The sequence below is a fragment of the Hemiscyllium ocellatum genome, chromosome 3, assembly GCF_020745735.1.
Source record: "Hemiscyllium ocellatum isolate sHemOce1 chromosome 3, sHemOce1.pat.X.cur, whole genome shotgun sequence".
Classification (NCBI taxonomy): domain Eukaryota; kingdom Metazoa; phylum Chordata; class Chondrichthyes; order Orectolobiformes; family Hemiscylliidae; genus Hemiscyllium; species Hemiscyllium ocellatum.
In genome coordinates this window covers 76,292,837-76,316,090 of record NC_083403.1, presented here as the reverse complement: position 1 = coordinate 76,316,090, position 23,254 = coordinate 76,292,837, and the positions used below count along the sequence as shown (strand labels likewise).

The 23,254-nt window shown below is 39.2% G+C and overlaps 1 protein-coding gene across 2 annotated transcripts in view; it reads left to right on the top strand.

Moving 5' to 3' along the window:
* ptprk (protein tyrosine phosphatase receptor type K) overlaps nucleotides 1-16,894 on the top strand; it is a 610,797-nt gene extending 593,903 nt beyond the window's left edge. For both annotated transcript variants that reach the window (XM_060851099.1, XM_060851091.1), the window contains 3 exons: nucleotides 3,547-3,710; nucleotides 8,712-8,847; nucleotides 15,694-16,894. In XM_060851099.1, the coding sequence (XP_060707082.1) occupies nucleotides 3,547-3,710; nucleotides 8,712-8,847; nucleotides 15,694-15,747 (354 nt within the window). In that variant the 3' untranslated portion in view covers nucleotides 15,748-16,894. The remainder of the gene's footprint in view (nucleotides 1-3,546; nucleotides 3,711-8,711; nucleotides 8,848-15,693) is intronic.
* Nucleotides 16,895-23,254: the final 6,360 nt, after the last annotated feature.

Sequence of the window (23,254 nt, the reverse complement as noted above, 5' to 3'; positions counted from 1 at the left end):
ATTGGCAAGTCATGTTGCAGTTGTATAGAACTTTAGCTAGGCCACACTTGGAATGTTGTGTTCAGTTCTGTCGCCCCACTGCTAGAAGGATGTGGAAGCCTTGAACACAATACAGAAACTGTTTACCAGGATGCTGCTTTGTTTGGAGAGTCTTAGCTACGAAGAGAGATTGAGTATACTTGGTTTGTTTACACTTTAAAGATTGAACGATGAGAGTGATCTGATAGAGGTTTTGCAAAATTGAGAGGTATGGATAGAATAGGTAGTCAGGTTCTTTTTCCCAGATTACGGAGGTACATAGTTGTACAATAAAAAAAGGAATAAGTTAAAGGAGATATGAGAGGCAAGTTTTTTACACAGTAGGTGGTAAGTGCTTGGAATGTGCTGCCAGAGGAGGCGATGGAGGCAGATAAAATAGCAATGTTTACAAAGCATCTTGACAGACAAATGAATAGGCAGCGAATACAGGGCTACAGACCACATAGAAGCAAAAGGTTTTTAGTTTAGAATGGTATCACGTGTCAGTGCTGTCTTGGTGGGGCAAAGGACCTGCTCCTGTGCTATACTGTTCATCGTTCTTTATTCTTTGGGTTCTATAGGTTTAGCAAAACTTCCCTGTTTTCATAATCCATTCTCTTTGAAATAAAGCCAAACTTCCTGACTGCTCCCTAAACTTGGATGCTAGCTTTTGTGATTTAAGCACGAAGGCTCCCATATCCCACTGTGCTTAGCTTTCTGCAATCCTTCGCTATTTAAATAATAAACTTCTCTTATTTTTCTTACAAAAGCAAATACCCTCACATTTCTTCACATCATATGCCATCTGCTAAGTTTTTACCTCCTCGCTTAACTCGCATACATTCCTCTGCAGACTCATCATGTTATCCTCTCCATTTGCCCTCCTACCTATTTTTGCATCATCTATAAACTTAGTAATAGCACACTCACTTCTGTCATCCAAGTTATTAAGATATTTTGTAAATATCTCAAGAATATTTTAAAAGCTCTTTCTGTCCATTTTCACACTACATATACATTTACCCTCCATGGTTATTTTTCTCCCTTTTCTGTGGCAATCTTTAGTTGGGTTTTAAAACTTTCCATCCTCAGGCAATCTTTTCCACATTGTACGTGTTGTTTTCTCTTTCAATTTGTTGCTGGCATGCCAGGCATTGGGAAAGAGGCTGGCTCTGCACCGGTTAGGAAGAAGCGAACAGCCAGGTAAGATGCCAGCTGAGAGTCCAGAAGAGAGTCAGGATTGGTTGGATGGCCAAGATGAAAGGAAGATGATTAAGAAGGGAGAAAGCAGGGGCTAAAAATGGATTGCGTTTAAATGTGCCAGGAAGAGCAACTTATTCAAGTACATGTTTAATGGAGAGGAAAAAAAAACTTATTTTGCCTGCATTTTGCTGGTAGCCTTTAGTAGACCTTTTATGGATAATAGAAAATGCTGGAGAAACTCAGCATGTCCGGTAATATTTGTGGAGAAAGAAACAGAGTTAATGTTTTGAGTTCAATATGACTGTTCTTTAGTATAGTCTATTTATAGATCACTGATTATGCTACTGTTCTACTTTGAAAACAGATAACATAATCACACATGAAGGAACTTGTAAATGGAGTAAAGTAGTACATGCATATGTAATGGGCCACCAACATACTGTGACTTTAACAACAGGTCAAAGACTCAGAACAATGTACTACTGCTTCCCCAGGGTCTATCCACCGTCTACAAGATGCAAGTTAGGAGTGTGATGGAACATGCCCCACTTACTTGGATTTGTGCAGCTCTAACAACATTCAAAAGTTGAACCAGACATGTGCCTCCTACATCCCATCCCTCACCATAAATATTTGCTCCCTCCACTAATAGTGCACTGTGCACTGCTGTTTATCTGTGAAATACACCGCAGCAACTCACTCGGCTTTCTCAGACAGAATCTTCCAGACCCATAATCTCTACTGCCAATACTGTGTTTTCAGCAGGAGCATGGGAACTACAACTCTGCAATTTCCTCCCCCCGCCTCGAGCGACATCATCCTGATTTGAAAATATGTCAGTGTTCTGCCGTGGTTGATGGTACTGCAGATGAACTTATAATCATAGCACCATCTTTAATTTACTGCACACAAAACAAAGCTTTTCATTATACCTAGATACATGTGACAATAATAACTCAAATATTGGGCCTGTTTCTAGACTGTGACCGCTAATCTGAATTTCCCCTTCCATGTGTCACTGTTTTTTTATGATGCTTATCCTCTGTATAGTATGTATTAGTTGTACTGTGGAGTTAACCTACAGCAAACCCATAAATTAATTTCATCCAAATCAATTTTCAAATACCCTTCTGGTTTGTTCATTGTGCATTTTCCAGGATGTAGCAAACCAATGAAAATTGTTATCAGCTCAGCATTATTAAAACAGTTGTATGGAAATATGTTAACTCACATATGCAAATTCAAGAAGAAAATTTAGGCAGTCAAAGGCGTTTTTTTAATGTAAAGTTGGGAATTTAATAAGGATTATATTTCTAACTCTGTTTTGTTCTCCCTCGGCAGATTATAATGAAGTGTCTGATATGTGGATGGGGTTTTGGGTATGGGTCTGAAAGAGTTAATACTGAGTGCTGCAAGCACAACCCACTATGATAATGTCATATTGACTTGTGGAACATTCCGGTTAGGATCTCAAAGGAGTGAGACCTAATAACCAGGACCGCCACCTAAACTCTGTAATAATGTCTAACGTAACTTTATAAATTGTCACTATATGCTCACATTCAATATACAACTACGTGTTCAATTTAAGAGTCTTTTCTAGTTCAACCAGAAAGGGGCTTTCCTTTTCTACAACAGGTCAAGCAGATCCTGTAGATCCCTAAAGGTGATTGTGCCAGATGAGGTTTGGGTCTATCCATCTGTGCATACTGTGAAAGGTATTGTTCATGTTCAGAGGCTTGTCATAATGATCCAGAGGCATAAGTTCAAACCATAAATGATAGTTGGGAAATTTAAATTCAAGTTCATTCTGGAATAAAAATCTGGAGTAAAGGGTAATGGTGTACTTGAAACTACCATATTATATAATTTTTTTTATTCACCAGTACTCCTAAAATAAAGTGATAAGCCCAAATAGCCGGTTGTGAATTCCAGCCCACGCAAGGTGGTTGATTTTAACCACCTTTAGACATGGCCAAGTAAGCCACTCGATTACACCAAACCACAAAGACAATGTGCAATCAGCATACAGACTGCAGACCAATCAAGAGATTGGTCCCAAGACCATTTCAAAATACTTGAAGTTGGATAATAAATGCAGGCCTTGCTATCAATTTCATTATTCAACTTTTTAAAAGAAACTTGTGTGAGACATTATTCCACTAACAAAAACTGCAACAAAAGAATGATTTATTGGAATGATATGTACAGGAATGTAGTTTGTTACTCTCACAAGCAAAACTAGCCTTGTTGATAACAGCCGGTTATTAGTTTTTTTATATTGAAGTCAGTATGTCAATGTCTGTTCTTTGTTTAATCCTTCAGCCACAAGAAGGTTATCTCATGGTGCAACAATTCCAGTACTTAGGATGGGCTGCTCACAGGGAAATACCTGCCTCAAAGCGATCATTTCTGAAGTTAATTCTTCAAGTTGATAAGTGGCAAGAAGAATGTGATGAAGGAGAAGGGCGCACTATTATTCACTGTCTGTGAGTAATGTAATTAAGATACCCTTGGATGTGGGTCCCTTATGTTTACAGTATATAAAGCTGCTATTGACAATGCACTTGTTCACACTAATTCTTCCTGTTTGTATTTATAAGGTGCCTTTAACTCAATTTGAATGTCATGATACCTTATTTTCCTTCTAGATTAAGTGTGGGGGCCTGAGATAAGTTGTCAGCAGTGTACAGGCACAAAAGCACCTTATCAGTGTCTCTTCTGTTAAAGGGACATTTATTAAAAGAATTATTTTAATGCTTTATTCCCTCTTTAGACCAGATGATATTTGGGTTTCTTTGTTTAAATGTTTATTCATATATGCATGGGGTTTGTGCATAACAAAAGATAGCAGACAACTCGAGCCTTATTACTAAAGCAAAGGTATTATGCTATTTCTTCTGATAGCAAGGTTCAAGTCAGCTAGTTCTGTCAATAATTTCCAATCAAAATGTTTACCCACTCAAATCTCTACATAAGTGTTCTCACAGTCCTAGTACAACACGGAAACCGATCCTTTGGTCCAACTCGTTCATGTCGACCAGATATCCTAAATTAATCTAGTCCCATTTGCCAGCATTTGGTCCGTATTCCCCTAAATCCTTCCTATTCACATACCCATCCAGATGCCTTTTAAATGTCGTAATTGTACCAGTTCCCACCATTTCCTCTGGCAGCTTGTTCCAGACATACAACACCCTGTATGTGGAAAAGGTTGCCCCTTGGGTACCTTTTAAATCCTTCCCCCCCTCACCGTAAACCTATGCCCTCTGGTTTTTGGACTCCTCTATACTAGAAAGAATTTGGCGATTCACCTTATCCATATCCTTCATGATTTTATAAGTCTCCATAAGGTCACCCCTCAGCCTCCAACACACCAGGGACTGTCATGTCTTACTGGATGCTGCTCCTTTTTGTTGGCAGCAGTCCCTCAGTTTGAGGATAATGTCTATCTACTTAGCTTTGTGAGTCAGCGCAGTGACTGAACAGATCCTCAGCTCAGTAGATACATGAGGCAGGATGTTAGTGCATGAGGTGGTGTGACACAGAGTGCAGGATTTGCTTCCTTCTCTCTCCTCCTCTGTTATGGCTCTGCCTCAGCATTGTGACCTTGGGACTGAAAGCCTGAAGCAGTTTTGATGGACAAGTTGCCCTCATTGTGACGTGACAAAAATTATCAATTCCCAAACCATTGTCCCCTTCTAAAATGGCCATGTTTACATCATCTAACAGCAGGTATGTACATGTGATTACTGGAAGACCTGTACTCTCCCCTTTTATCTTCCACTTCTTGAAAATAGCTTTAGCAAAGTTGGATTAGGAGTTATAACCGCTAGTGTAGTGAAAAAGAAAAATAAGCCTTCAGATGTAAAATTTCATTGTAACTGTGGACAGAATCTTGAAGGGATCTGAGCAATGTGGGCTGTGGCCAGATTTGTGACGGAATCAGATGAGAAATTCACTGAGACCTGGCTCGACATCAGGAGCAATTGGTATTTTTTACGCTTTTCACAAATGGCGTGGTGAAATTCGACTCACCACTTGCCTCCAACAACAGGCATCTCGGACACTGGGCAGGAAAATATTTAGGGCATGATGCCCAGACACCAGCCACGTGGATCTTTTGTCCAGGAACATCAGCATCTGGTGTCTGCCAACCTGTCATGGCCATCAAAGCACCTCACTGATCTACAAGCAGACAGCTTTGGAAATGTAGACGTGCGTTGTGGGGCACCACAGCAACTAGCTTTGAGAAAGCTACAGCAGGGGATACTTTGACAGGGACAACTCAACGATTTGGCCAGGCTGCATCTCACGGCTGTGCATTTGCTGTCTTAGCCCATGAGTAATTAGCAGCTACCTAGGTGTTTGTACCACCCATGCCACGCCAGTCCTGTTAACATGTTGGCACTTCAACCAGAGCCAAAGACTTTCATACTGCCATTTTGAGGTGCTCCTTCGCGCAGGAACACAGGCAGGTTGCATATCTGTAAGGGATCAGGCTGGGAGACTCTGTGCATGTGGTGGTGGGGAGAATCTTGGGTGAACAGTACATCAATCTCACATCTACAGCAGGTGCCAGCTGCCTGCGTGGCAAACACATATATGTATATCCAACCATGTTGGAAACACTGCTCGGGGCTAATCGCCAGTCTAAGTTGAGGGAAGGAGGTTCTGGCACTATAAGTTACAGGCACAGTGCACACACAGACCAAGGACTTTGTTACTGTCATAGGATCTGTCCCAATGCATTTCAAGGGTTGTTCAGCGGTCAGTTGCATCTTGTCAATCAGTGAGCTGTCAAGACTGCAGCTATGAGTCTGCTCAGATATATCTAGGGGTTGTTCATCGAAATCAATCAGACATTTGTGGCAAATACAGTCCTGGATGTCAATCCGGTTGATCTTTTGGGAGGATTCAGGGATTGGGGGGGAACTGTAACGATTGCGAGACAGGGCAAGAGGGGAATCAATGTTGGGGTGAGGAAGTAGAGGCATTAGAAGAAGTGTAGGAATGGGCTTGACTAAGGCGGGATGGGGATGTGGTGGGAGAGCAACTTGGGAAAATATGCAGAACATTATTGGAGGGCATGGTTCACTTTGGGAGAGAGTGTGGTTCTTGACTCTGACCACTGTGCCCTTGACAGGGACAGTGTGAAGGAGCAGTGGGTGTATCATCGAGATGAAATGACAGGTTTTGCGGAGGACAGTCTTAGGCAAATTTCAATGGGACATGTGAAACTGTCGGGCTATTGAGGTAAAAGACTTTGGATGCTTTGGGGGATGTAGTGGGGGGGGGGGGGGGGGTTACCTGCAATGCAAGGTGGGATCTGGGGGTTAATAGTGTTCACCATGAGCTACATTTCCAATGTGTAGACACAGGGTGCTGCTGCAAAATGGCTGGAACGTTGCCCAGTGTGGGCAGAGTAAGTGTTAACTTGATGGGCAAAAGTGCAGGGCCAATTTTCTGGATGCCATGACTTGATAGCAATCAATACATGAAGTAGCCATTTGGAAAGTGCAGTTCCATGTAATTTGCACAAGGTTTATTGCTCAGTTTCCTATGCCTGCAGAGTGCGGGTGTTTGGGGATCAGATGCTGGTCAAAGGTGATTTATATTACACTGTTGGTGGTCTCTTATTAAATGTGGGCATCGCGATAATGAGGAAGTGAATAGAACTGATTGTACAAAGTACCAGTACTGGCAGAAGGAGAACCTGTCCAACTTCCAAAGAATCCATGTGTGAGAGCCTCACGACATTGATGTTTCTTCTATTAGTTAAATGAATAGTAGTCTGTGCTCAATGCTTTGCGAAATTGAGTGTTTGATATGGGTCTGGGTTAGGTAGGATTGGAGTGCTGTAAACACTCCCTCCTCAATGACTCACCCAGCACAGTACCTACACCACATTGCTACACAGGATGAGCCCAAATGTAGGTGGATGATGGGGTCATTTCCCTCATTACCAGGGTGCAGCCTGCCTCACTGTGTAGAGTAAGATCGTTGGGCCTCATCTGTCGGACATTCTATCGATAATTATTCTGAGGTTTAAGAAATTCTTTTTCCTCCTCCTGTTCTCAATTTAAGTCAATTCCACAGTTGGCAGTGGGCCCTGCCGCTGTTGTGTTGGCCTCTGGCTGTCTGCCTGAGTTGGAGAAGCAGGAGGCCAGCACCAAGTGTGACAAGCACCCAGCTCAGAGAGGTCATGGCCACAGGGCCCTTTAGGATGTGTGGGGCGCTCAGGAGACCCAGAGTTTTCAGCCCCCAACCCCTTATCTTGGGGATAAATGAGACACTGTGCTGATGTCGGCTGCATGTACCCGGGGACCCGGTGATGGAACTGTGCCGAATGCTGAATCAGAACCTGAGGGCTCTCCAAGTGGTTGTGAACTGTATCCTGAGCAGAACCTCCATGCAGCTGGTTCCCTTCCAGGGAGCAACCGGTGACTTGTGAGGGATCTCTCACTCGTGCATCCCAAAAATACATCAGGACAGTGGCGTGTGCCATCTGTACAAGGTCACACAGGTTCATTTTGCAGCAAGGTCAGTGCTGCAGCCCAGGCACTGGTATTCAGGAGCATAGCTGGGTTTACCAGTTGCAGAGTGCCATTGACTGCACATAGATGGCACTGAGGGGGCCATATCACAAAGTTGCAGAATGCATCAACAGGAAGGGCTTCCACTCCATTAATGTTCTGGTGATATGTGATCACTATAACCACTTCTTGGAGAAGTGTGCCCGCTATTCTTGCAGCTGCCATGATTCCTATATCCTAGAGCATTGTCATGTACATGGTGATTTTGAGGGTCCAAGCAGTTTACAAGGCTGGCTACTGGGGAGCAAGAGCTACCCACAACGACCAGGACTCATAACACCATTGCACAACATCTTGACTGATGCAAGGGGCAGATACAATGCTGCCCAGACCTCGACCAGGGGTGCAGTAGAGCAGGGAATGGAGCGGCCGATGATGCAGTTCTGCTGCTTGGACTGGTCTGGGGATGGCATTAGGCAGAGTATGCCAAAATATCCTGGCATGCAGTACCCTACACAATTGGAGCAGGCAACTAGGCGATGTACTGGATGCTGAAGAATTGGGAGAATGGGAGTTGTTTCTGGGAGAGGTGGATGCTAAGTTGGGGTGGAAGTTGGAAGTGATAGGTAGTTAATTATAAGAATTTGGCAAGATAGAGGAAAACAATCTGTTAAACCTCCAAAAGCTTTCCATAATTCAGACTTCACCAAAACAAATCTAAGATTCAGCTCAAAGTAAATTGTTAAAATAATTAAACATGCATCCATTAAATATGACTCAAATTTGATATGTATTTGTTTTGTTTCACTAAGAGGTGTCATTCTTTAAAAACACTTTAAACATTTAATGAACACATTTTTTGGGAAATCAAAAATGATGTTTTCCTGAAACAAGACAAAAGAAAAAAATGATAATTTGATTTTTTTTTAAAATTTGACTTTCAACTGATTTCAGAAATGGAGGAGGACGGAGTGGGATGTTCTGTGCGATTAATATCATATGTGAAATGATCAAAAGACAAAATGTAGTTGATGTTTTCCACGGAGTAAAGACACTTCGGAACAACAAACCAAATATGGTGGAAACCCTGGTGAGAAATTGTTTGAATAAGATAAATTTTCCTTTATATTCTCTTCTCTGTTAACAAAATAGGTGAACTAAACATGCAAGGCAAATGTTAAGCTTTCATCCATTTGTAGTCACAATAAAGTGCAAATTTTAATGCTGTTGAAGTTGAATATAGGTATGCGGTCTTAATTTCCCTCAGTTCAGCCTGAAGAATGCTTTGTCAGTGTGTCAAAAGAAAAGATCCTATGTGTGCACTTAGGCAACTTAAATACCTATTTAAGGAACCTGACCTTAGCATTGTAATTGCAAGCTAAGGGAGACAGCAAAGTGGAATAATTGGTGATTTTTTACAAAATTTCATGCCATTTAGGTCATTTTAGTGTCTTGCCATTTTGCACATTGTCATAAATCACAAGTGATGTTTAAAGCAGAGTGGCAATTAAATGCTGTTGAAGGGTGGCAAGGAAGTGCTGTTTCAACGGTCAATTCTCTGGTGCATTGTCCCAGTTGTTTTGTTAAATATTTTGACACTTAATTACCAACCTTCCCAAACAGAAGCGCATACTTCCCTATGCCCCATCCATGCCAAATCATTGTACCATTCATTTAGTGTGCACTCTGTATTGAACAAGTGGACTCTAAAGCACCTAAAAGAAGGGACATTCCTAACTTTCTTGGGGGAAAAAAAACCCACATGCAACAATCTGATAAAAGTTAATCAATTAAACCTTAAAGTATTGGTAATGGAAACTAGAGGCATTTGGAACCTCTTTATCTTGCATAAATAAACATTGAGCCAGTGACAAAATGAGGCATCAATCAAGGCAAAAAAGACATAAATCAAAAATATTCTCCCGCCAATACACCGGTCCAACAAAGGGAAGCCTTTGTGGACATTTGGGCTCTAGGGTGAATCTGCATGAAATTGCGATGAGTTCATGTGGAATGTATAAGGGGCCATTGAGAATGGCAACAGCCGTGCATTGTTATGGAGATTTTGAGGGCCCTTGGCATGGATGATGGGGGGAGAGGGGAAGAGATTGTGAGTTGCCTTGAGAGTATGAGTAAGACCTTTTGAAGTTGACTTTCAAAAGATTCCTCCAAACTAGAATATAGTTCACAACTCCAGAATTCTTGTGAAATTGGCCTGACTCCATGAAAATTACTGAGAGTTGGGAAATGCCAATCTTCTTAAAGGAGATGGCCAGATCAGGAATTTCTCCTCCATCAGTAAAAAGTGAAAGGCACTGGGTATGGGGGCAGGAACTTTGTCCACCATTTCTAAGGTTTGCAGGGTCTCTACGACTCTAAAATAATCAATTCTGTGATCTCTGATTTTATGTGTTTCCCCGAATTCATGTCAAATATAAAATTGACAATGAATGGCTTATCAGACATTTCATCATAACCAGCTGCAAACCATGGTCAGTATTTAATGGAAGGAACCGCAATATTTCACATCTGGTTTGCAGCATGAATACAGCAGCAAATGAGGGTTCAGGATAAGTGATAGATAAGTCACCAAACTGCAGTTTAAAAAGAGATGCAGAGAGATGTAAATATGTTTCTCATTATGCTGTTGAAAATGCTTATTGAAGTATACTGCAGTTTATTTAGTAATTGTGGAAGAGTCACAATGCTATATTATGAACACATGTAACACTTGTCCATGACCTGACAGCTAGCACACTCTGTTCAGTTCATAAATTAACTGCTCTTCAGTTTGGTTTTACATTGTGCATCACAACCTCATGTGAGTTCAATAAAATGAGAACAGCCCATTGCCGAGTTGCTATGGAATTAAAACCATTGTGGTATTTCTGCTGCTGTAGTGTATGTGGAAATAATCAGATAGCACAAATGTGTGCAATTAGCCCCAGAGGTTCTCCCCAACCACATCCTTTCCAGAAAGCTGTGCATCAACTAAAACAAAATGTTAGACGTTAGCTCAGCTATGTTAGAATTTTGGTTACCTTTATAACTCTGATAACTACAACAAGAGTTCAGTGTTACTTACTACTTGTTATTCTATTTTTAAGCTAGTGTGCAATAATGTTTAAAAAACATGTTTTGTTTCTAAATATTTTTTAAAGTATGACCTAATTGAAAGCTGTGTTTTGCCCATGGCCTGACATACAATTTGATGGCACTTTTCACTTTCATTTTAAGTTGATTTTATGGATAGATTTTTCTTTTTGTCTCTGGCTGTGTATGTTTTATAGGAAACATACACAATTGATTGTTTTCATCTGTAATACAAAAAGGAAATTATGCCATGTGGAGAAAATAAAAAGGACAATAGCAGTATAGAGGTGAATTTGACTGGGTGACTGGAGACAGTGTGTACTTGGTCAACAGCGGTTTCTCAGACTGAAGCAAGGAATGTACCAGGGTTCCCCGGGCATCTGTGTCAGGATCACCAGTTTTCATCATCTAGGTTAATGTCCGATACTTGGGTGCCTAGGGAGCAATTACAAAACCTGCTGGTGCCAAACTTGGAAGTTTTGTGAGGCTAGTGGTTGAATTCGAGGGCACATAGACTGGTGAAATGGACCAATATTGGCAGATTAAATTAAATGCAGAGAAGTGTCATCAAGTCCGAAATTTCATAACACAGGAAGAGGCCGTCGGTCATCGTCTCCGTGTCAGTCAGCAAATATTCATTAATTGGAATCCCATTTTTACAGGCGTTGACCCTTCTTAGCTATGGCATTTCAAGTGCTCATCTAAATAGACCTGATATATCTCGAGGATACTTGTTTCTATCTCCCATTTCAACAAGGAGCTCCAGATTCTCAACACTCTCTAGGTGAAAAAGAATTTCCTCAAATCACCTCTAAACATCCTGTTCCTTCCTTTAATATGCTACCCCCTCATATTGACCCCTCTGCTAAGGAAGAAGTGGGTACTGCAGATGCTGGAGATTAGAGTTAAGATTAGAGTAGTGCTGGAAAAGCACAGCAGGTCAGGCAGCATCTGAGGAGCAGGAAAATTGACGTTTCGGGCAAAAGTCCTTCATCAAGAAAGGCAGTACCCACTTTCGCCCAGCTGATTTTAACCCTACTGTGAATCCTCTTCCAAAGCTGCCTACCTTGAAGACGTTCTCCTCCTCCCTCTACGTGAGTCTCTCTCTCATTGCAACTCCAGGTCATCACTTCTGCTATTCCTGATGAAAGGCTTTTGTCCAAAACGTCAATTTTCCGGTCCCTCTACTAAGGGGTAAAGTTTCTTCCTGGCTACCCTGTCCATTCCACCCTCAGCCTTCTCTGTTTCAAGGAAAACAGCCCCAGCCTATCTCATCTTTTCATAGTGGATTCACTCCAGCCCAGATGACAAACCGGTGAATCTCCTCTGCACCTTCTCTAGTGCAGTCACATCCCTCCTATAGTGTGGTGAACAAAACTGCAAACAAGCTTAATTAATGTTAAGTACAGTTCCACCATAACCACCTTGCTCTTTTATTCAATAAGGGCAAGTATCCCTTTTGTTGCTTTAACCAACTTATCTGCTTGTCTTGCTGCCTTCAATGATCTATATGGACATGCTCACCAAAGTCCGTTGACCCTCTGTGTTTCCTCAGTCCTCCCATTCAGTGTGTACTCTCTTGCCTCGTTGGTCCTCCCAAAATTTATCACCTTAGATTTTTCAGATTAAATTCCATTTGCCACTGTTCTACCTTTTTGATCAGACTTCTGTATCCTCCTGTAGTTTAAGGCTTTCCTCCTCATAATTTAGCACACTGCCAATTTGCATGTCATTTGTGAATTTACTCATCGTACCTCCCATATCAAATTTAGATAATGTACAATGTAATGCAACTTGACGCAGATTCCAATCACAAAAACACATTCCTACTATTAACCCAATTTAAGATCCAATTTGCCAAATTGTTCGGGAACCCAGACTGTCATGCAAGACCTTGTGAAAAATCTTACTGAGTCTACAGATGTGGACCAGTGCAAATTTATACCTTTTTATAGGGAGGGGTATCACAAAATAAAGGGTGCAATACTAAAAGATGGGCTGGAGCTGATGTTGTGCAAATGGAGCTGGGTTTGCAAAAATATAGAATATAGAACAAAATGCAGGGAAGTATTGTTTAACCTTTACAAAACATTGGCTTGGCCAATGTTTGAGTGTTACCGAATTCTAGGTCTCCCATTTTAAAAAGAATGTGAAGGTACTGGAAGGCTTCCAGAAACGGGTGTAACTCAAGGGTTGAGAAATTTTAATTACATGGATAAACATGGGGGAACCTGATTTAAAGTGATTGGCAAAAGAATGGGTGTGACATGAGGAAAAAGTATATTTTTAATGCTGTAAATGGTTAGGATTTGGAGTTCGCTATCGGAGAGTGTGATGATTTGGCAGATTTAGTTGTGGCTTGAGAGCTCTCTGATTCTTTCTTGAACAGAGGCCCAAACAGTCTCATCCATTACTATCTCCTTCTACCTGTCTAAAGTTGTTCTCTCGGTGAATAATTTCTCCTTTAACTGAAAAGGTTTGCTGTGGTTGCCTGGGATAGGCCCTAGTTATGGCTGTATTTTTAGTTTACAGAACTTTCCACTGTTTCCAGTACTACTCAGGTATCCTCCCACAACTCTGTCTGGTACAGTGTGACTGTGTTGTTGCAGCTTTCTGCTCTCAACCAGAACTGGAAATAAAGTCAATTTTGCTCCCAATTTCTACCTTTCTCTCGATTCATCTCATTCTTCCTGTCCCTGACATCTCTGTATCCATTTCCCCAGATAGGCTGTCTACTCACAACCATTACAAGCTCACTGACTCTCACAGCCATCTCAACCACACTTCCTCGCACCTTGCTTCCTGTAAGGACTCCATCCCATTCTCCCAGTTTCTCTCTCACTCTCCCCAACACATCGGTTCTGATGATGTTACATATCTTGCATTTTCCTCACCTGAGGATTCCCACCTGCTGTAGTAGACACCGCTCTCCCACACTTCTGCCCTCCTCTGTTTTTGTCTAAATACATCATCCCTTCTCCATTTAGCATTCTAAAGGAACGGTTACACCCATGTCACAATGGTCCACTTCTCTATCACCCTGAACAGCGCATTCCTCTTCCACGGTATCTTCCTACAGTGTGTAGCACTTTCACCTTTTCCCTCCACATGTCCAAGGTCTGAAACTGGTGAAGCAGTGATTTGCATGTACAACCCTCAATCCAGTTTGCTGTGTTAAATCCTCAAAATGTGGAGATCTCTCCATTGCAATGACCAAATACGGATTCAGTGACTGGTTTGTGGAACACCTCTGCTGCACGCCTGACTCCAACCTTCCAATCACCACTTCAATACGCCATCTTCCTGTCATGCTCCTGTTTCTACCACAGGACGGCTGCTGTGTTCCAGTGAGGCCCAGCCTAATTTAGGAAACAAAAACACCTAATTTTCTGTTTAGGCGCTTTGCAGTGTTTTGAACTCAATACTGAATTCAGCAAATTTAGTCAATACATTCTGCATTTCACTTTGCTTCTCCAGCCTTACAACATGCACGCACACCCTCTCCCCCACTGATACTTTTTCACATTCAGCAGATATGACCTATATTCTGTAATTATAACCAATTATTCGCACCTTCTCTGAACTTCTCATGCTTCTGTACAACCACTTCCACTTCCTTTGCCTTTTCTTCTGTGATAACTGTTATCTCTCACCTTCTCCTGATTATGCCTTCTGTTTCACTTGCTCCTTCCCATCTTTGACAGAATAAACTCCATAAATTTTTAAACTTGCTCTTCAGTTTGGAGGACTCATTATTAAACTGGAAATGCTGATACATTTTCTTTTTCCATCAGATACTGGCAGATTTATTGAGTATCTCTAGCATTTTCTTTGTTTATTCCAGATTTCCAGTATCTGCAGTATTTTGCTTTTGCCCCTCATATTGATTTGGTTGGAATTAAAAAAGAGTCCTGTCACCAGAATATTGTAATAAATGACCATTCGTTTTTGAAAAGGACTTTGTCCTTTTAAAACTTCACTTTTATCTGTCCACTTGCTTGCCTTTTTCTCCCTTCCTTACTGTTCACTCGATCAGGAACATTACTGTTTTAGCTTTTCTTTTTTTGCATTATTTCTTGATTTACTATTTTCAACTTAAATCTGACTAATTTTGCTGTCACTTAGCACCTTCCCCATTTTGGAGGAGGGACCCAGGTCTGTAAAATCTGGCCCTGATTGGTTGAAAACTACTTTCAATAACCAGTTATGAAATGGAGCATTGAAGTTCAATTTAATTGCACTATTGTAGTGACTGAAAAAGGCTGCTTTTTTTTTTGGATGGGAGGTGAGGTAAATAAAAGTGAGCCCAACATTAATGAGCACTTTGAAGTGGTTTCTGAGCAACTGACTCAACAACTAAAGATTATTGTGTGATCATATATTGCCTTAACGTTGCTGCAGGTGAAGTGTATTGTTTAGACATAGTTTGATTAAAAAAATGAATTACAATATTTTAATCAACATGATTTCTTAGAGGATATATTTAGCAAATTGTTAAGTATGTACTTTTCAGCTCATAGTTATAAAATTGCATGTTTATAATTCTGCTGGAATTAAATTTTTTTGCAGTTTAGAACATCACCACATATAGCTGTCATAAGTGTTGGCAATGCTGTCAGCTTTATTCATTATGTGTGAAATAAACACAGCTCAGACCAGCAAATGCGATTGAAGATTATCAAGCTCTTAGCAGTAGGCAGCTACCTGTTGCTGGTTAGAAAATTTTAAACACAAATGTAACCTAAACAAGTGTACTTTCTAATGATTTTATTTATTGTTTAAGTTTTAAAAATTGAGAAATCTGACTGTATGCCTTTTTTCTCTTCCCTCCAACCTCTTCCAGGAACAATATCGATTCTGTTATGATGTTGCTTTGGAATTTCTTGAATCTTCATAGTGACTACAGTTACATCTTTGAAATATTGTGCATTTTTTTAAAAAAAGTAAATTGTCACTGAACCTGTGCATGATGAGTATATATTAAAATGAGGGGACTGGTTTTCACTCTCTTAAATATTCTGCTTCTGTTTTAACACAACATGTATCCAAACTATTAACCAGAAAGCATTCAATGCCATCATAACAATGTGATCTGGTACAGATTTCATTGTTCAGTAAGATGTTAAAAATTTTTCAGTGTTAGTCAACAAACATTTTGTATTTTTTAAAAATACTACCAATCTGTTGGGTTGCACGTGCAGATTTGTACACATTGACGCTACAATTGGTTTTAAATTTAGTTTTTTGAAAGGTAGAAATGTGTGCAGCAATGTAAAACTGCTATTGCATTCTACCACAGTAAATGTGCAGATATTTGGACTGGCTTATTAAAGTTTAAAGTGTAACTTGCTGGATCACACCAGATGATTTGAAGTGTAACTTTTATTATAAGCCAAAGACGAGTGTAAATATGTCTATATGAAGAATGCACATTGTATTTATTGTTTGCTTGTAATTCTGTTGACAGCTGAACAATCATTTTTTTTTTCAGAATTGTTTTTTGGCCAGAGCTTTTACATTCAAATGTTTTTAAGTAGTTTACTTTTGTATGTAATGGTCAGTGTAGGTCACCGATTTTTTTTTAAAGTAAGGATTAGTAATGTTTACGTACGCAAATTAGTTAATTGCACCCATTGAATAATAGAACATTGATATATTTGGGAAGTATATAAATTGGGACCAAATACAGTTTTTTAATGCTACATGGGACATTCTAAAGTTTCCTTCAACAAATGTTAGTAAACTAGTCTAAATAAAGCTTTGTGATTTCTTGTATCTAGTTTAAATGACAACTTACTACTGCTGATAGCTGAAGCAGTACTAGCAATGATGTAATTTCAGAGATGACTATTTTATGGTTACAATGTGTTCTGAGTTTGTCTAAGGGTAATCTGGCAGGGCAATCAACAAAAGAATAGTCTTTCAGTTTTGGAAGAATGGTATAGTAAATTAGTTATTGTGATGTATTTTCTGTGCCATTTAAATGTTTAAAATAAATCAAGATGACTTTGGGTCAAGCAAAACAAGTGATTTAATAAAGACATCATGTGATCTGAAGTGTTGATGAATACTTATGAATGTTTTTTAATTATCTTTATATGTTGCAACATGTCCCACAACATAACTCCCTTCTTTATTAATAGACCAGGCTGGAAGTTTCCTTCTCTCTGTAATCAAATGATGAGAAATGCACAAAAGCATCAAAGTGACTAAATTCTCATGCTTCTGTCCATTATAGTCAAAGGTTATGCCTTTTACACATTGCTGTTTTTCCCAACTTAGTGTGTAAACCTTCACGTAGTTAACATTCCCTAAATTAGAATCCTCACAAAGCTTTGTCAATGTGAAAGAGTGTGTAAGTTATGAATTTTCTTGTGACGACCAAAGCAGATTTTGTAGAAGTCACTGCAGATGAGAATTGGGAGAGATTCCTAATGAGCAGCTGAATTACTATTGCAACTTCCCTTCCAAACCACACATCATAGTAATTTAGAAATATACTGTATAATTGTTCTTCATGGTCACTCGGTCAAAGATCTGGAACTGCCTTCCTGACAGTACTGTGAGTATGTTTGAAAAGGATGAAATAAGAAGACAGCTCACCACCGCTTTTTCCAAAGGGAATTCGGGATGGGATGGCTACATCAGTGACGCTCACATCCCGTGAAAGAATAACAAACAACAAACCAGAGTCAAAGTCATCCAAACATTTGTTGAACTAAAGGGCTTTCTTTGTCAGGGCAGAGTCTATTTGAAAGCTGAGTTTGGTTAGAATATTTTACAAAATAATCTCAGGAACCTTGAGGTACAGGTCAATGATTATTTATGGAGCCAGTGATGGGAAAATAAACCCCAAAAAAGATTTCAAGGTAGCACTGTAACTCGATGAAGGTTTGTCAAATAATTATACATTGTAAGTCAAGTAGAAAGTAAATTATTCAAATTCTGAAGCTATCATAAATATCTCGCTTTCACAAATTTTGAAAGTGGTAGGGCACCTGTTACCTCTGATCCCACTATTCCTATTTTCCCAGGTGCCGTCTCCTCTCCAAAGCCTGTGCGTCATTCCCATCCTTAACTAAATCCTTTTTTAAAAAAAACATTGCTTTACCTTTCTTGGTGTGGGTCATCCTGTGAATCCATTTCCACATAAGGCCTCAGGGCAGTGCTGCTTATACTCTCTGTTTGCCATGTCAGCATCCTGACTGAGCCTGCTTATATGAGATTATTTTTCTTTTTAACGTACCTACTTTCCTTGTATACAAACAAATGAGAAATAATTTTAAATGATTTATGTGATTATTTCTTTTGAGGTTTACTAAAATTCTGTACCTCATTCAAATCCCAGCTGGAAATTTGTGTGGATTTATAGGTTAATTCCTGGCACACCTAAATTTCCCCCTTTTAGCTGCACATAGCACAGACTCATGGCAGTATGCTCATTGATGTGCACTTCTTCCTGTTACACTTACAAAACGTGTAATTCCTGTTCATTGAGAAGTCAGGGAACCTAGGACATTATTTCAATTCTTTATTTACATCCAGTGCAGTTTAGGAATTAATGGAAGTCCGAAAGTACCAGAGGGTAGCAATCAATGATTGGTTGATCAGAGACGCTGAAGGTTAGAAGTATGAGAATAAGGCAATGTTGCAGAGGTGAGAGTCAGGGAGAAAAACAAATCAGTGTCATCAGCACAAGGAAATGATTTGTGCATAGTGTCAGAAGTCTTTAATAAGTTTTTATGAAAGTATCTGCTGATGCCAATGGTACAACGATAAATCCCAAATGGGAAGCATGATATGAGATTGATTTTTAAAACAAAAATATTGTATTTTGTTGAAGCTTTTTTCATATATTTTTCTTTCTTTTCACATTTTGTGTGTTTAATATTTTTTAAATGCTCTTTATTTTAGTTCAGAGTTGTCTCTGCTACTATACTTGTTTTAGTGTGTGTCAGCCTTACTTAATTTCTGTCCTGTTTATTTAACATCCCTGCCAAATCTGTAATAAACTCAGTCCAAGAGTACATGTATCCTGTTCCATGTGGGAACTTGAAGAAACTTCTCCTATTTTGGAGACCCACATATGTAGGAAAAGAAATCAGATGATGTCACACTCTAAAGGGTTGCAAGAATAGAGAGACCTCAAGTGGGAGTGTGTATGTACACAAATCATTTAAGGTGGGAGGTTTGGTTGACCAACTGATTAAAAGGATTCCTGGACTTTATAAATGGAGGCTTAGCTTGCAAACGCAAACATAAATAAGCCTTTTTATTCGCTTCAGTTGGAGTGGGACTTCTGGGTACCTTATTTTAGGAATGACATGAAAGATTTACAGTATGTTGTAAAAATGGACCAGAAATTTTCTGGGGATGAGGGACGTGAGTTACATGGATCAATTTGAGCAGCTGGTAGTGTTCTCTTTAGAGAAAAGAAGGTTGACAGGAGATTTAACAGAAATGCTCAAAATCTTGAGGAAACTGTTCCCACTAGCAAATTGATGTAGACCCAACAGATATCTATTTAAATTAATTGGCAAAAGAAGTAGCGACTACATGAGGAAAAAAATACTTTAATGCAGTGAGTAGTTTTATCAGGTACACACTGTTTGAGACATGCTGTTAGAACTTTCAAAAGAGGACTTCATTAGCATTTAAGAATGCTAGGAAAATGCAGCAGAATGGGATTGGTTGAGCTAAACTTGTGTGGGGATGATGGACCAAATGGCCTCCTGTGATTGATTGCTTGCTTGAAGGCCAAGTAGCTAGCAACAATGCAGACTTATGTGTCAAACCAAAGGGAAAGGTCGGTGCATCTTAGTAATTTCATCCAATAAAGATCCTGTGCCATTCATTTTTGCAGTGTTGCTGAAAGTACATCATACTGTAATTGGAAAGGGATGGGGGGTGTCTAAGGACAAATTCAAAATAGTTGAGCATTGATACATTTCAATAGAGCTATTGTGTGTTGCGCTTTGAAACAAGGGATATTGCATGCAATATTTGTCAAAGTTGATAGATTCACTTCTGTTAGTAGATGTGACTGTCTGGTCTCTAACCATTAAAAAAGCATTTCCTTTGCCATTGACATAACTGTGAGATCTCAGTTAGTTGTAACCTTCTTCCAATTGGGACAAGTAGGAGGATTCCAATTAGATAGACCAATAGTACAACTGAGAGCTATCTAAAGGAAGAAAAAACACCAGAACAGTTGTTCCAATATGTCTGAAAATCTGAATGGCAGTAGAAAAACAAACGAGCTTTTGTGTAATGGTTGAAACATACCTACCTCAAGGTCTGATATTTCTTTTCAGTCTCTTCATTGTACCTAATTATCACCAGGATTATTGGATGCTGCTTCCACATGCACACTCACCTATCTTATTCTACACACTGAGGACATGAATGGCATTAGGTTGTAGATTGGGCAGGGATTTCTATTTTTTTCTCTCTAGTATCCAGTTGTATTTTGTAGCAAGAATCCAAGAATGGCCCATCTCAATCTGTTTGGGGATGAGATTTAGGTGGTGTCAATTGAAAAAAAAATCCGATGCAATGCGGTGAACATTGTCCTATGCCGCAGTTGTGAGATTTTATAGTGTCTGAACCAAGGTATGGTTTTGATTAAATACCCATTAATTATACAATCATCTTTTGCCCAGGATACATATTAAAGTTAAAGTTTTATTTTCTGGGGTCTGTTATTTAGATCTCAATTGTAAACCAAAACCTTTTGTGTTCAGTCCTCACAGTTCTCTTAGTCTTCAATTGGAAGAGTAAACAATGGTCTTTGTCCATGTTTCCCTCCCCCAGTGAGACAAGGATGTCTGCACACAGTAATCATGTTTGCTTATTTTGCTATATATTAGAATACCTTTAGCCATTTTATCATGTTAAGAGCACTGGGCATCACGCATATTATTATCATTGGTAAATATAAATGATTCATTTAATATTGTATTTGTACTCAATGGAAATCATAAGTTCTGATCAGAGCTTTCTATAGAAGCTGTAAGAAAGAACATTAGAAGCAGTCAGCTATGTGTATCAGTTGCAACAAGCATTGCATTGAAACGAATAGTGTCATTAACAGCTTAGAGCTAGGGGAATGCGCTTTGAGCACAATCAATTGTTGCAGCATGCTTATACCCCTCTGCTGAGCCAATGAAAATGGACATTATTCTTCTATGCCTGCCTCGTGAGTTTATGGTTTTGCACAGCAAGTTGTTATTTTCTGGAATGCACTGCATGAAAGAGTGGTGGAACTGTATTGCTGCAGGAGCTTCCAAATGGGAATTGAATATGTGAAAATATGTGTTTCAGGGCTGTGGAAATAATTAGAAAGATCTCTCAAAACTAGCACAGATACAACTAACTGAAAGTCCTCCTTATGTGCTGTATGACACTTAAATAGACATTTAATTCCTTCTACATCTGCTCTGTGCTTTCAAAGTCTTTGCAAACTTTTAAAAATAAAGCTCGATGATTCAACCCACATTGTGCCCAGTGTGGTGATGCCAAATATGGTTCACATTCAAAGTATCAATTACTAATAAAAAATAATTCTAATTAGTATCACAGGTGAAATCTGTGCTATACAAAACATAGTGACAGGAAATGCTGAGAATTTGGCCAAAAAATGTAAGTTAATTAATTCATATGTGAAATCTTGAGCCTGCTAAAGTCTGTTTCAGTTCCTGGTAAATGTCCCTTGTGAGTGAAATGCCACCACAAGAGTGCAAATTTATAAAATAAATCCAGTATTCTACGGCTGCTTACTTTACAATGAATCCAACTTTAATGTTATAAATAATTTCATAATGTCAAAATTTTTGGTAATAGAATCTGATCGGAAAAGCACCACGATTTATTGTTGCTCGGCAGGATGTTGTCTTGGAAATTATTCCAAAGGTGACACAAGTATCTTCAGCAAACTAAAGAATTTGCACTAAAATAATCGTAAAGCTTAAAAATATGAAAGGACTTAATGTGAGGGTTCTGAAAATTCTTTGAGGAAGTTTTCTACTATCTATCTTTTAAAATCCCTTGTGGCTGAGATTTCATTATGTTTGGTTTATTCAGCAAGAGGTCTTGATTGTGACCATCATGGTATTTAAAAAGATAGGTCACAATGTAATGGTTTTGATCATTTTTAACAAAAAATTTGCTTCAGATTTATCAAATTGTCATACAGGTATTTCATACTTTGGTGAGATTGACAAACACAGGGTTTTGTAGCTCTAGTATCTGATTTGTTAGAATATTTGGACATTGAATCATAAAGGAAAGTCATAATAATTACAGACATATGACATTTATTTTCCTCTGGTTAAAACATGTGTGATAGAAAATCCTTTAGAGATACTTATACCAGTTACATGAATATAGCACTCATTCTGTAATTGGCTGAGAGTAATGAGGTGTATTATGATTAAATAATAAATCATTCAGAATTCCATTTAATAGAACGTATTTAATGTCTGAGCATTAGAAACTACATAATGGAGTATTCCCTGTGGCTACATATTATAGCACACTTGCTGTTTGTTATGCTTTATGGTATTCAATTGAGTCCTTAGAAGGAGTTTCTCATTATTATTTCCTTACTCAAAATTCTGTTCGATGTTTTTGATATTATTTACTTTCCATGCATTGAGATGCATCCAGATGAACATAGGCATTAAACTATATTAAGTCGTAATTTGCATTACAACAGTAATTTTCCCTCAGTCATTAAATGCACTTCCAAAATTGATGCTGGAGACTTTAAAAGAGATGATTTGTTGCAGTGTATTAATGCTAAAATAATAAAACTGTATTACGTACTGCCTATTGTAGTGCTATATTTTTCATTAATTTTTGTACAAGTTTTTTTTTGTCCAAGACATTTGTAAGACCACCACCTCAAACTTCAAATATAGTCTTCTGGAGCCAAAGTGAGGCAGCAATGATTAACACAGACTACAGACAATAAGGAGCCAAGGAATTTATGGAGCAAAAGAGACAACACAGGAAACAGCATTCAACTCAAAATGAAAGTTGGGGCAATTATTTCAAATTGATTCCTGATTTCAAAATGATATTAGACTTGTATCTGCTTTCATAGAACAGTACAGCACAGAACAGGCCCTTCAGCCCACGATGTTGTGCCGACCATTGATCCTCATGTATGCACCCTCAAATCTCTGTGACCATATGCATGTCCAGTAGTCTCTTAAATGTCCCCAATGACCTTGCTTCCACAACTGCTGCTGGCAACGCATTCCATGCTCTCACATGGAAAGAACCCGCCTCTGACATCCCATCTATACTTTCCTCCAACCAGCTTAAACTATGACCCCTCGTGTTAGTCATTTCTGCCCTGGGAATGAGTCTCTGGCTATCAACTCTATCTATGCCTCTCA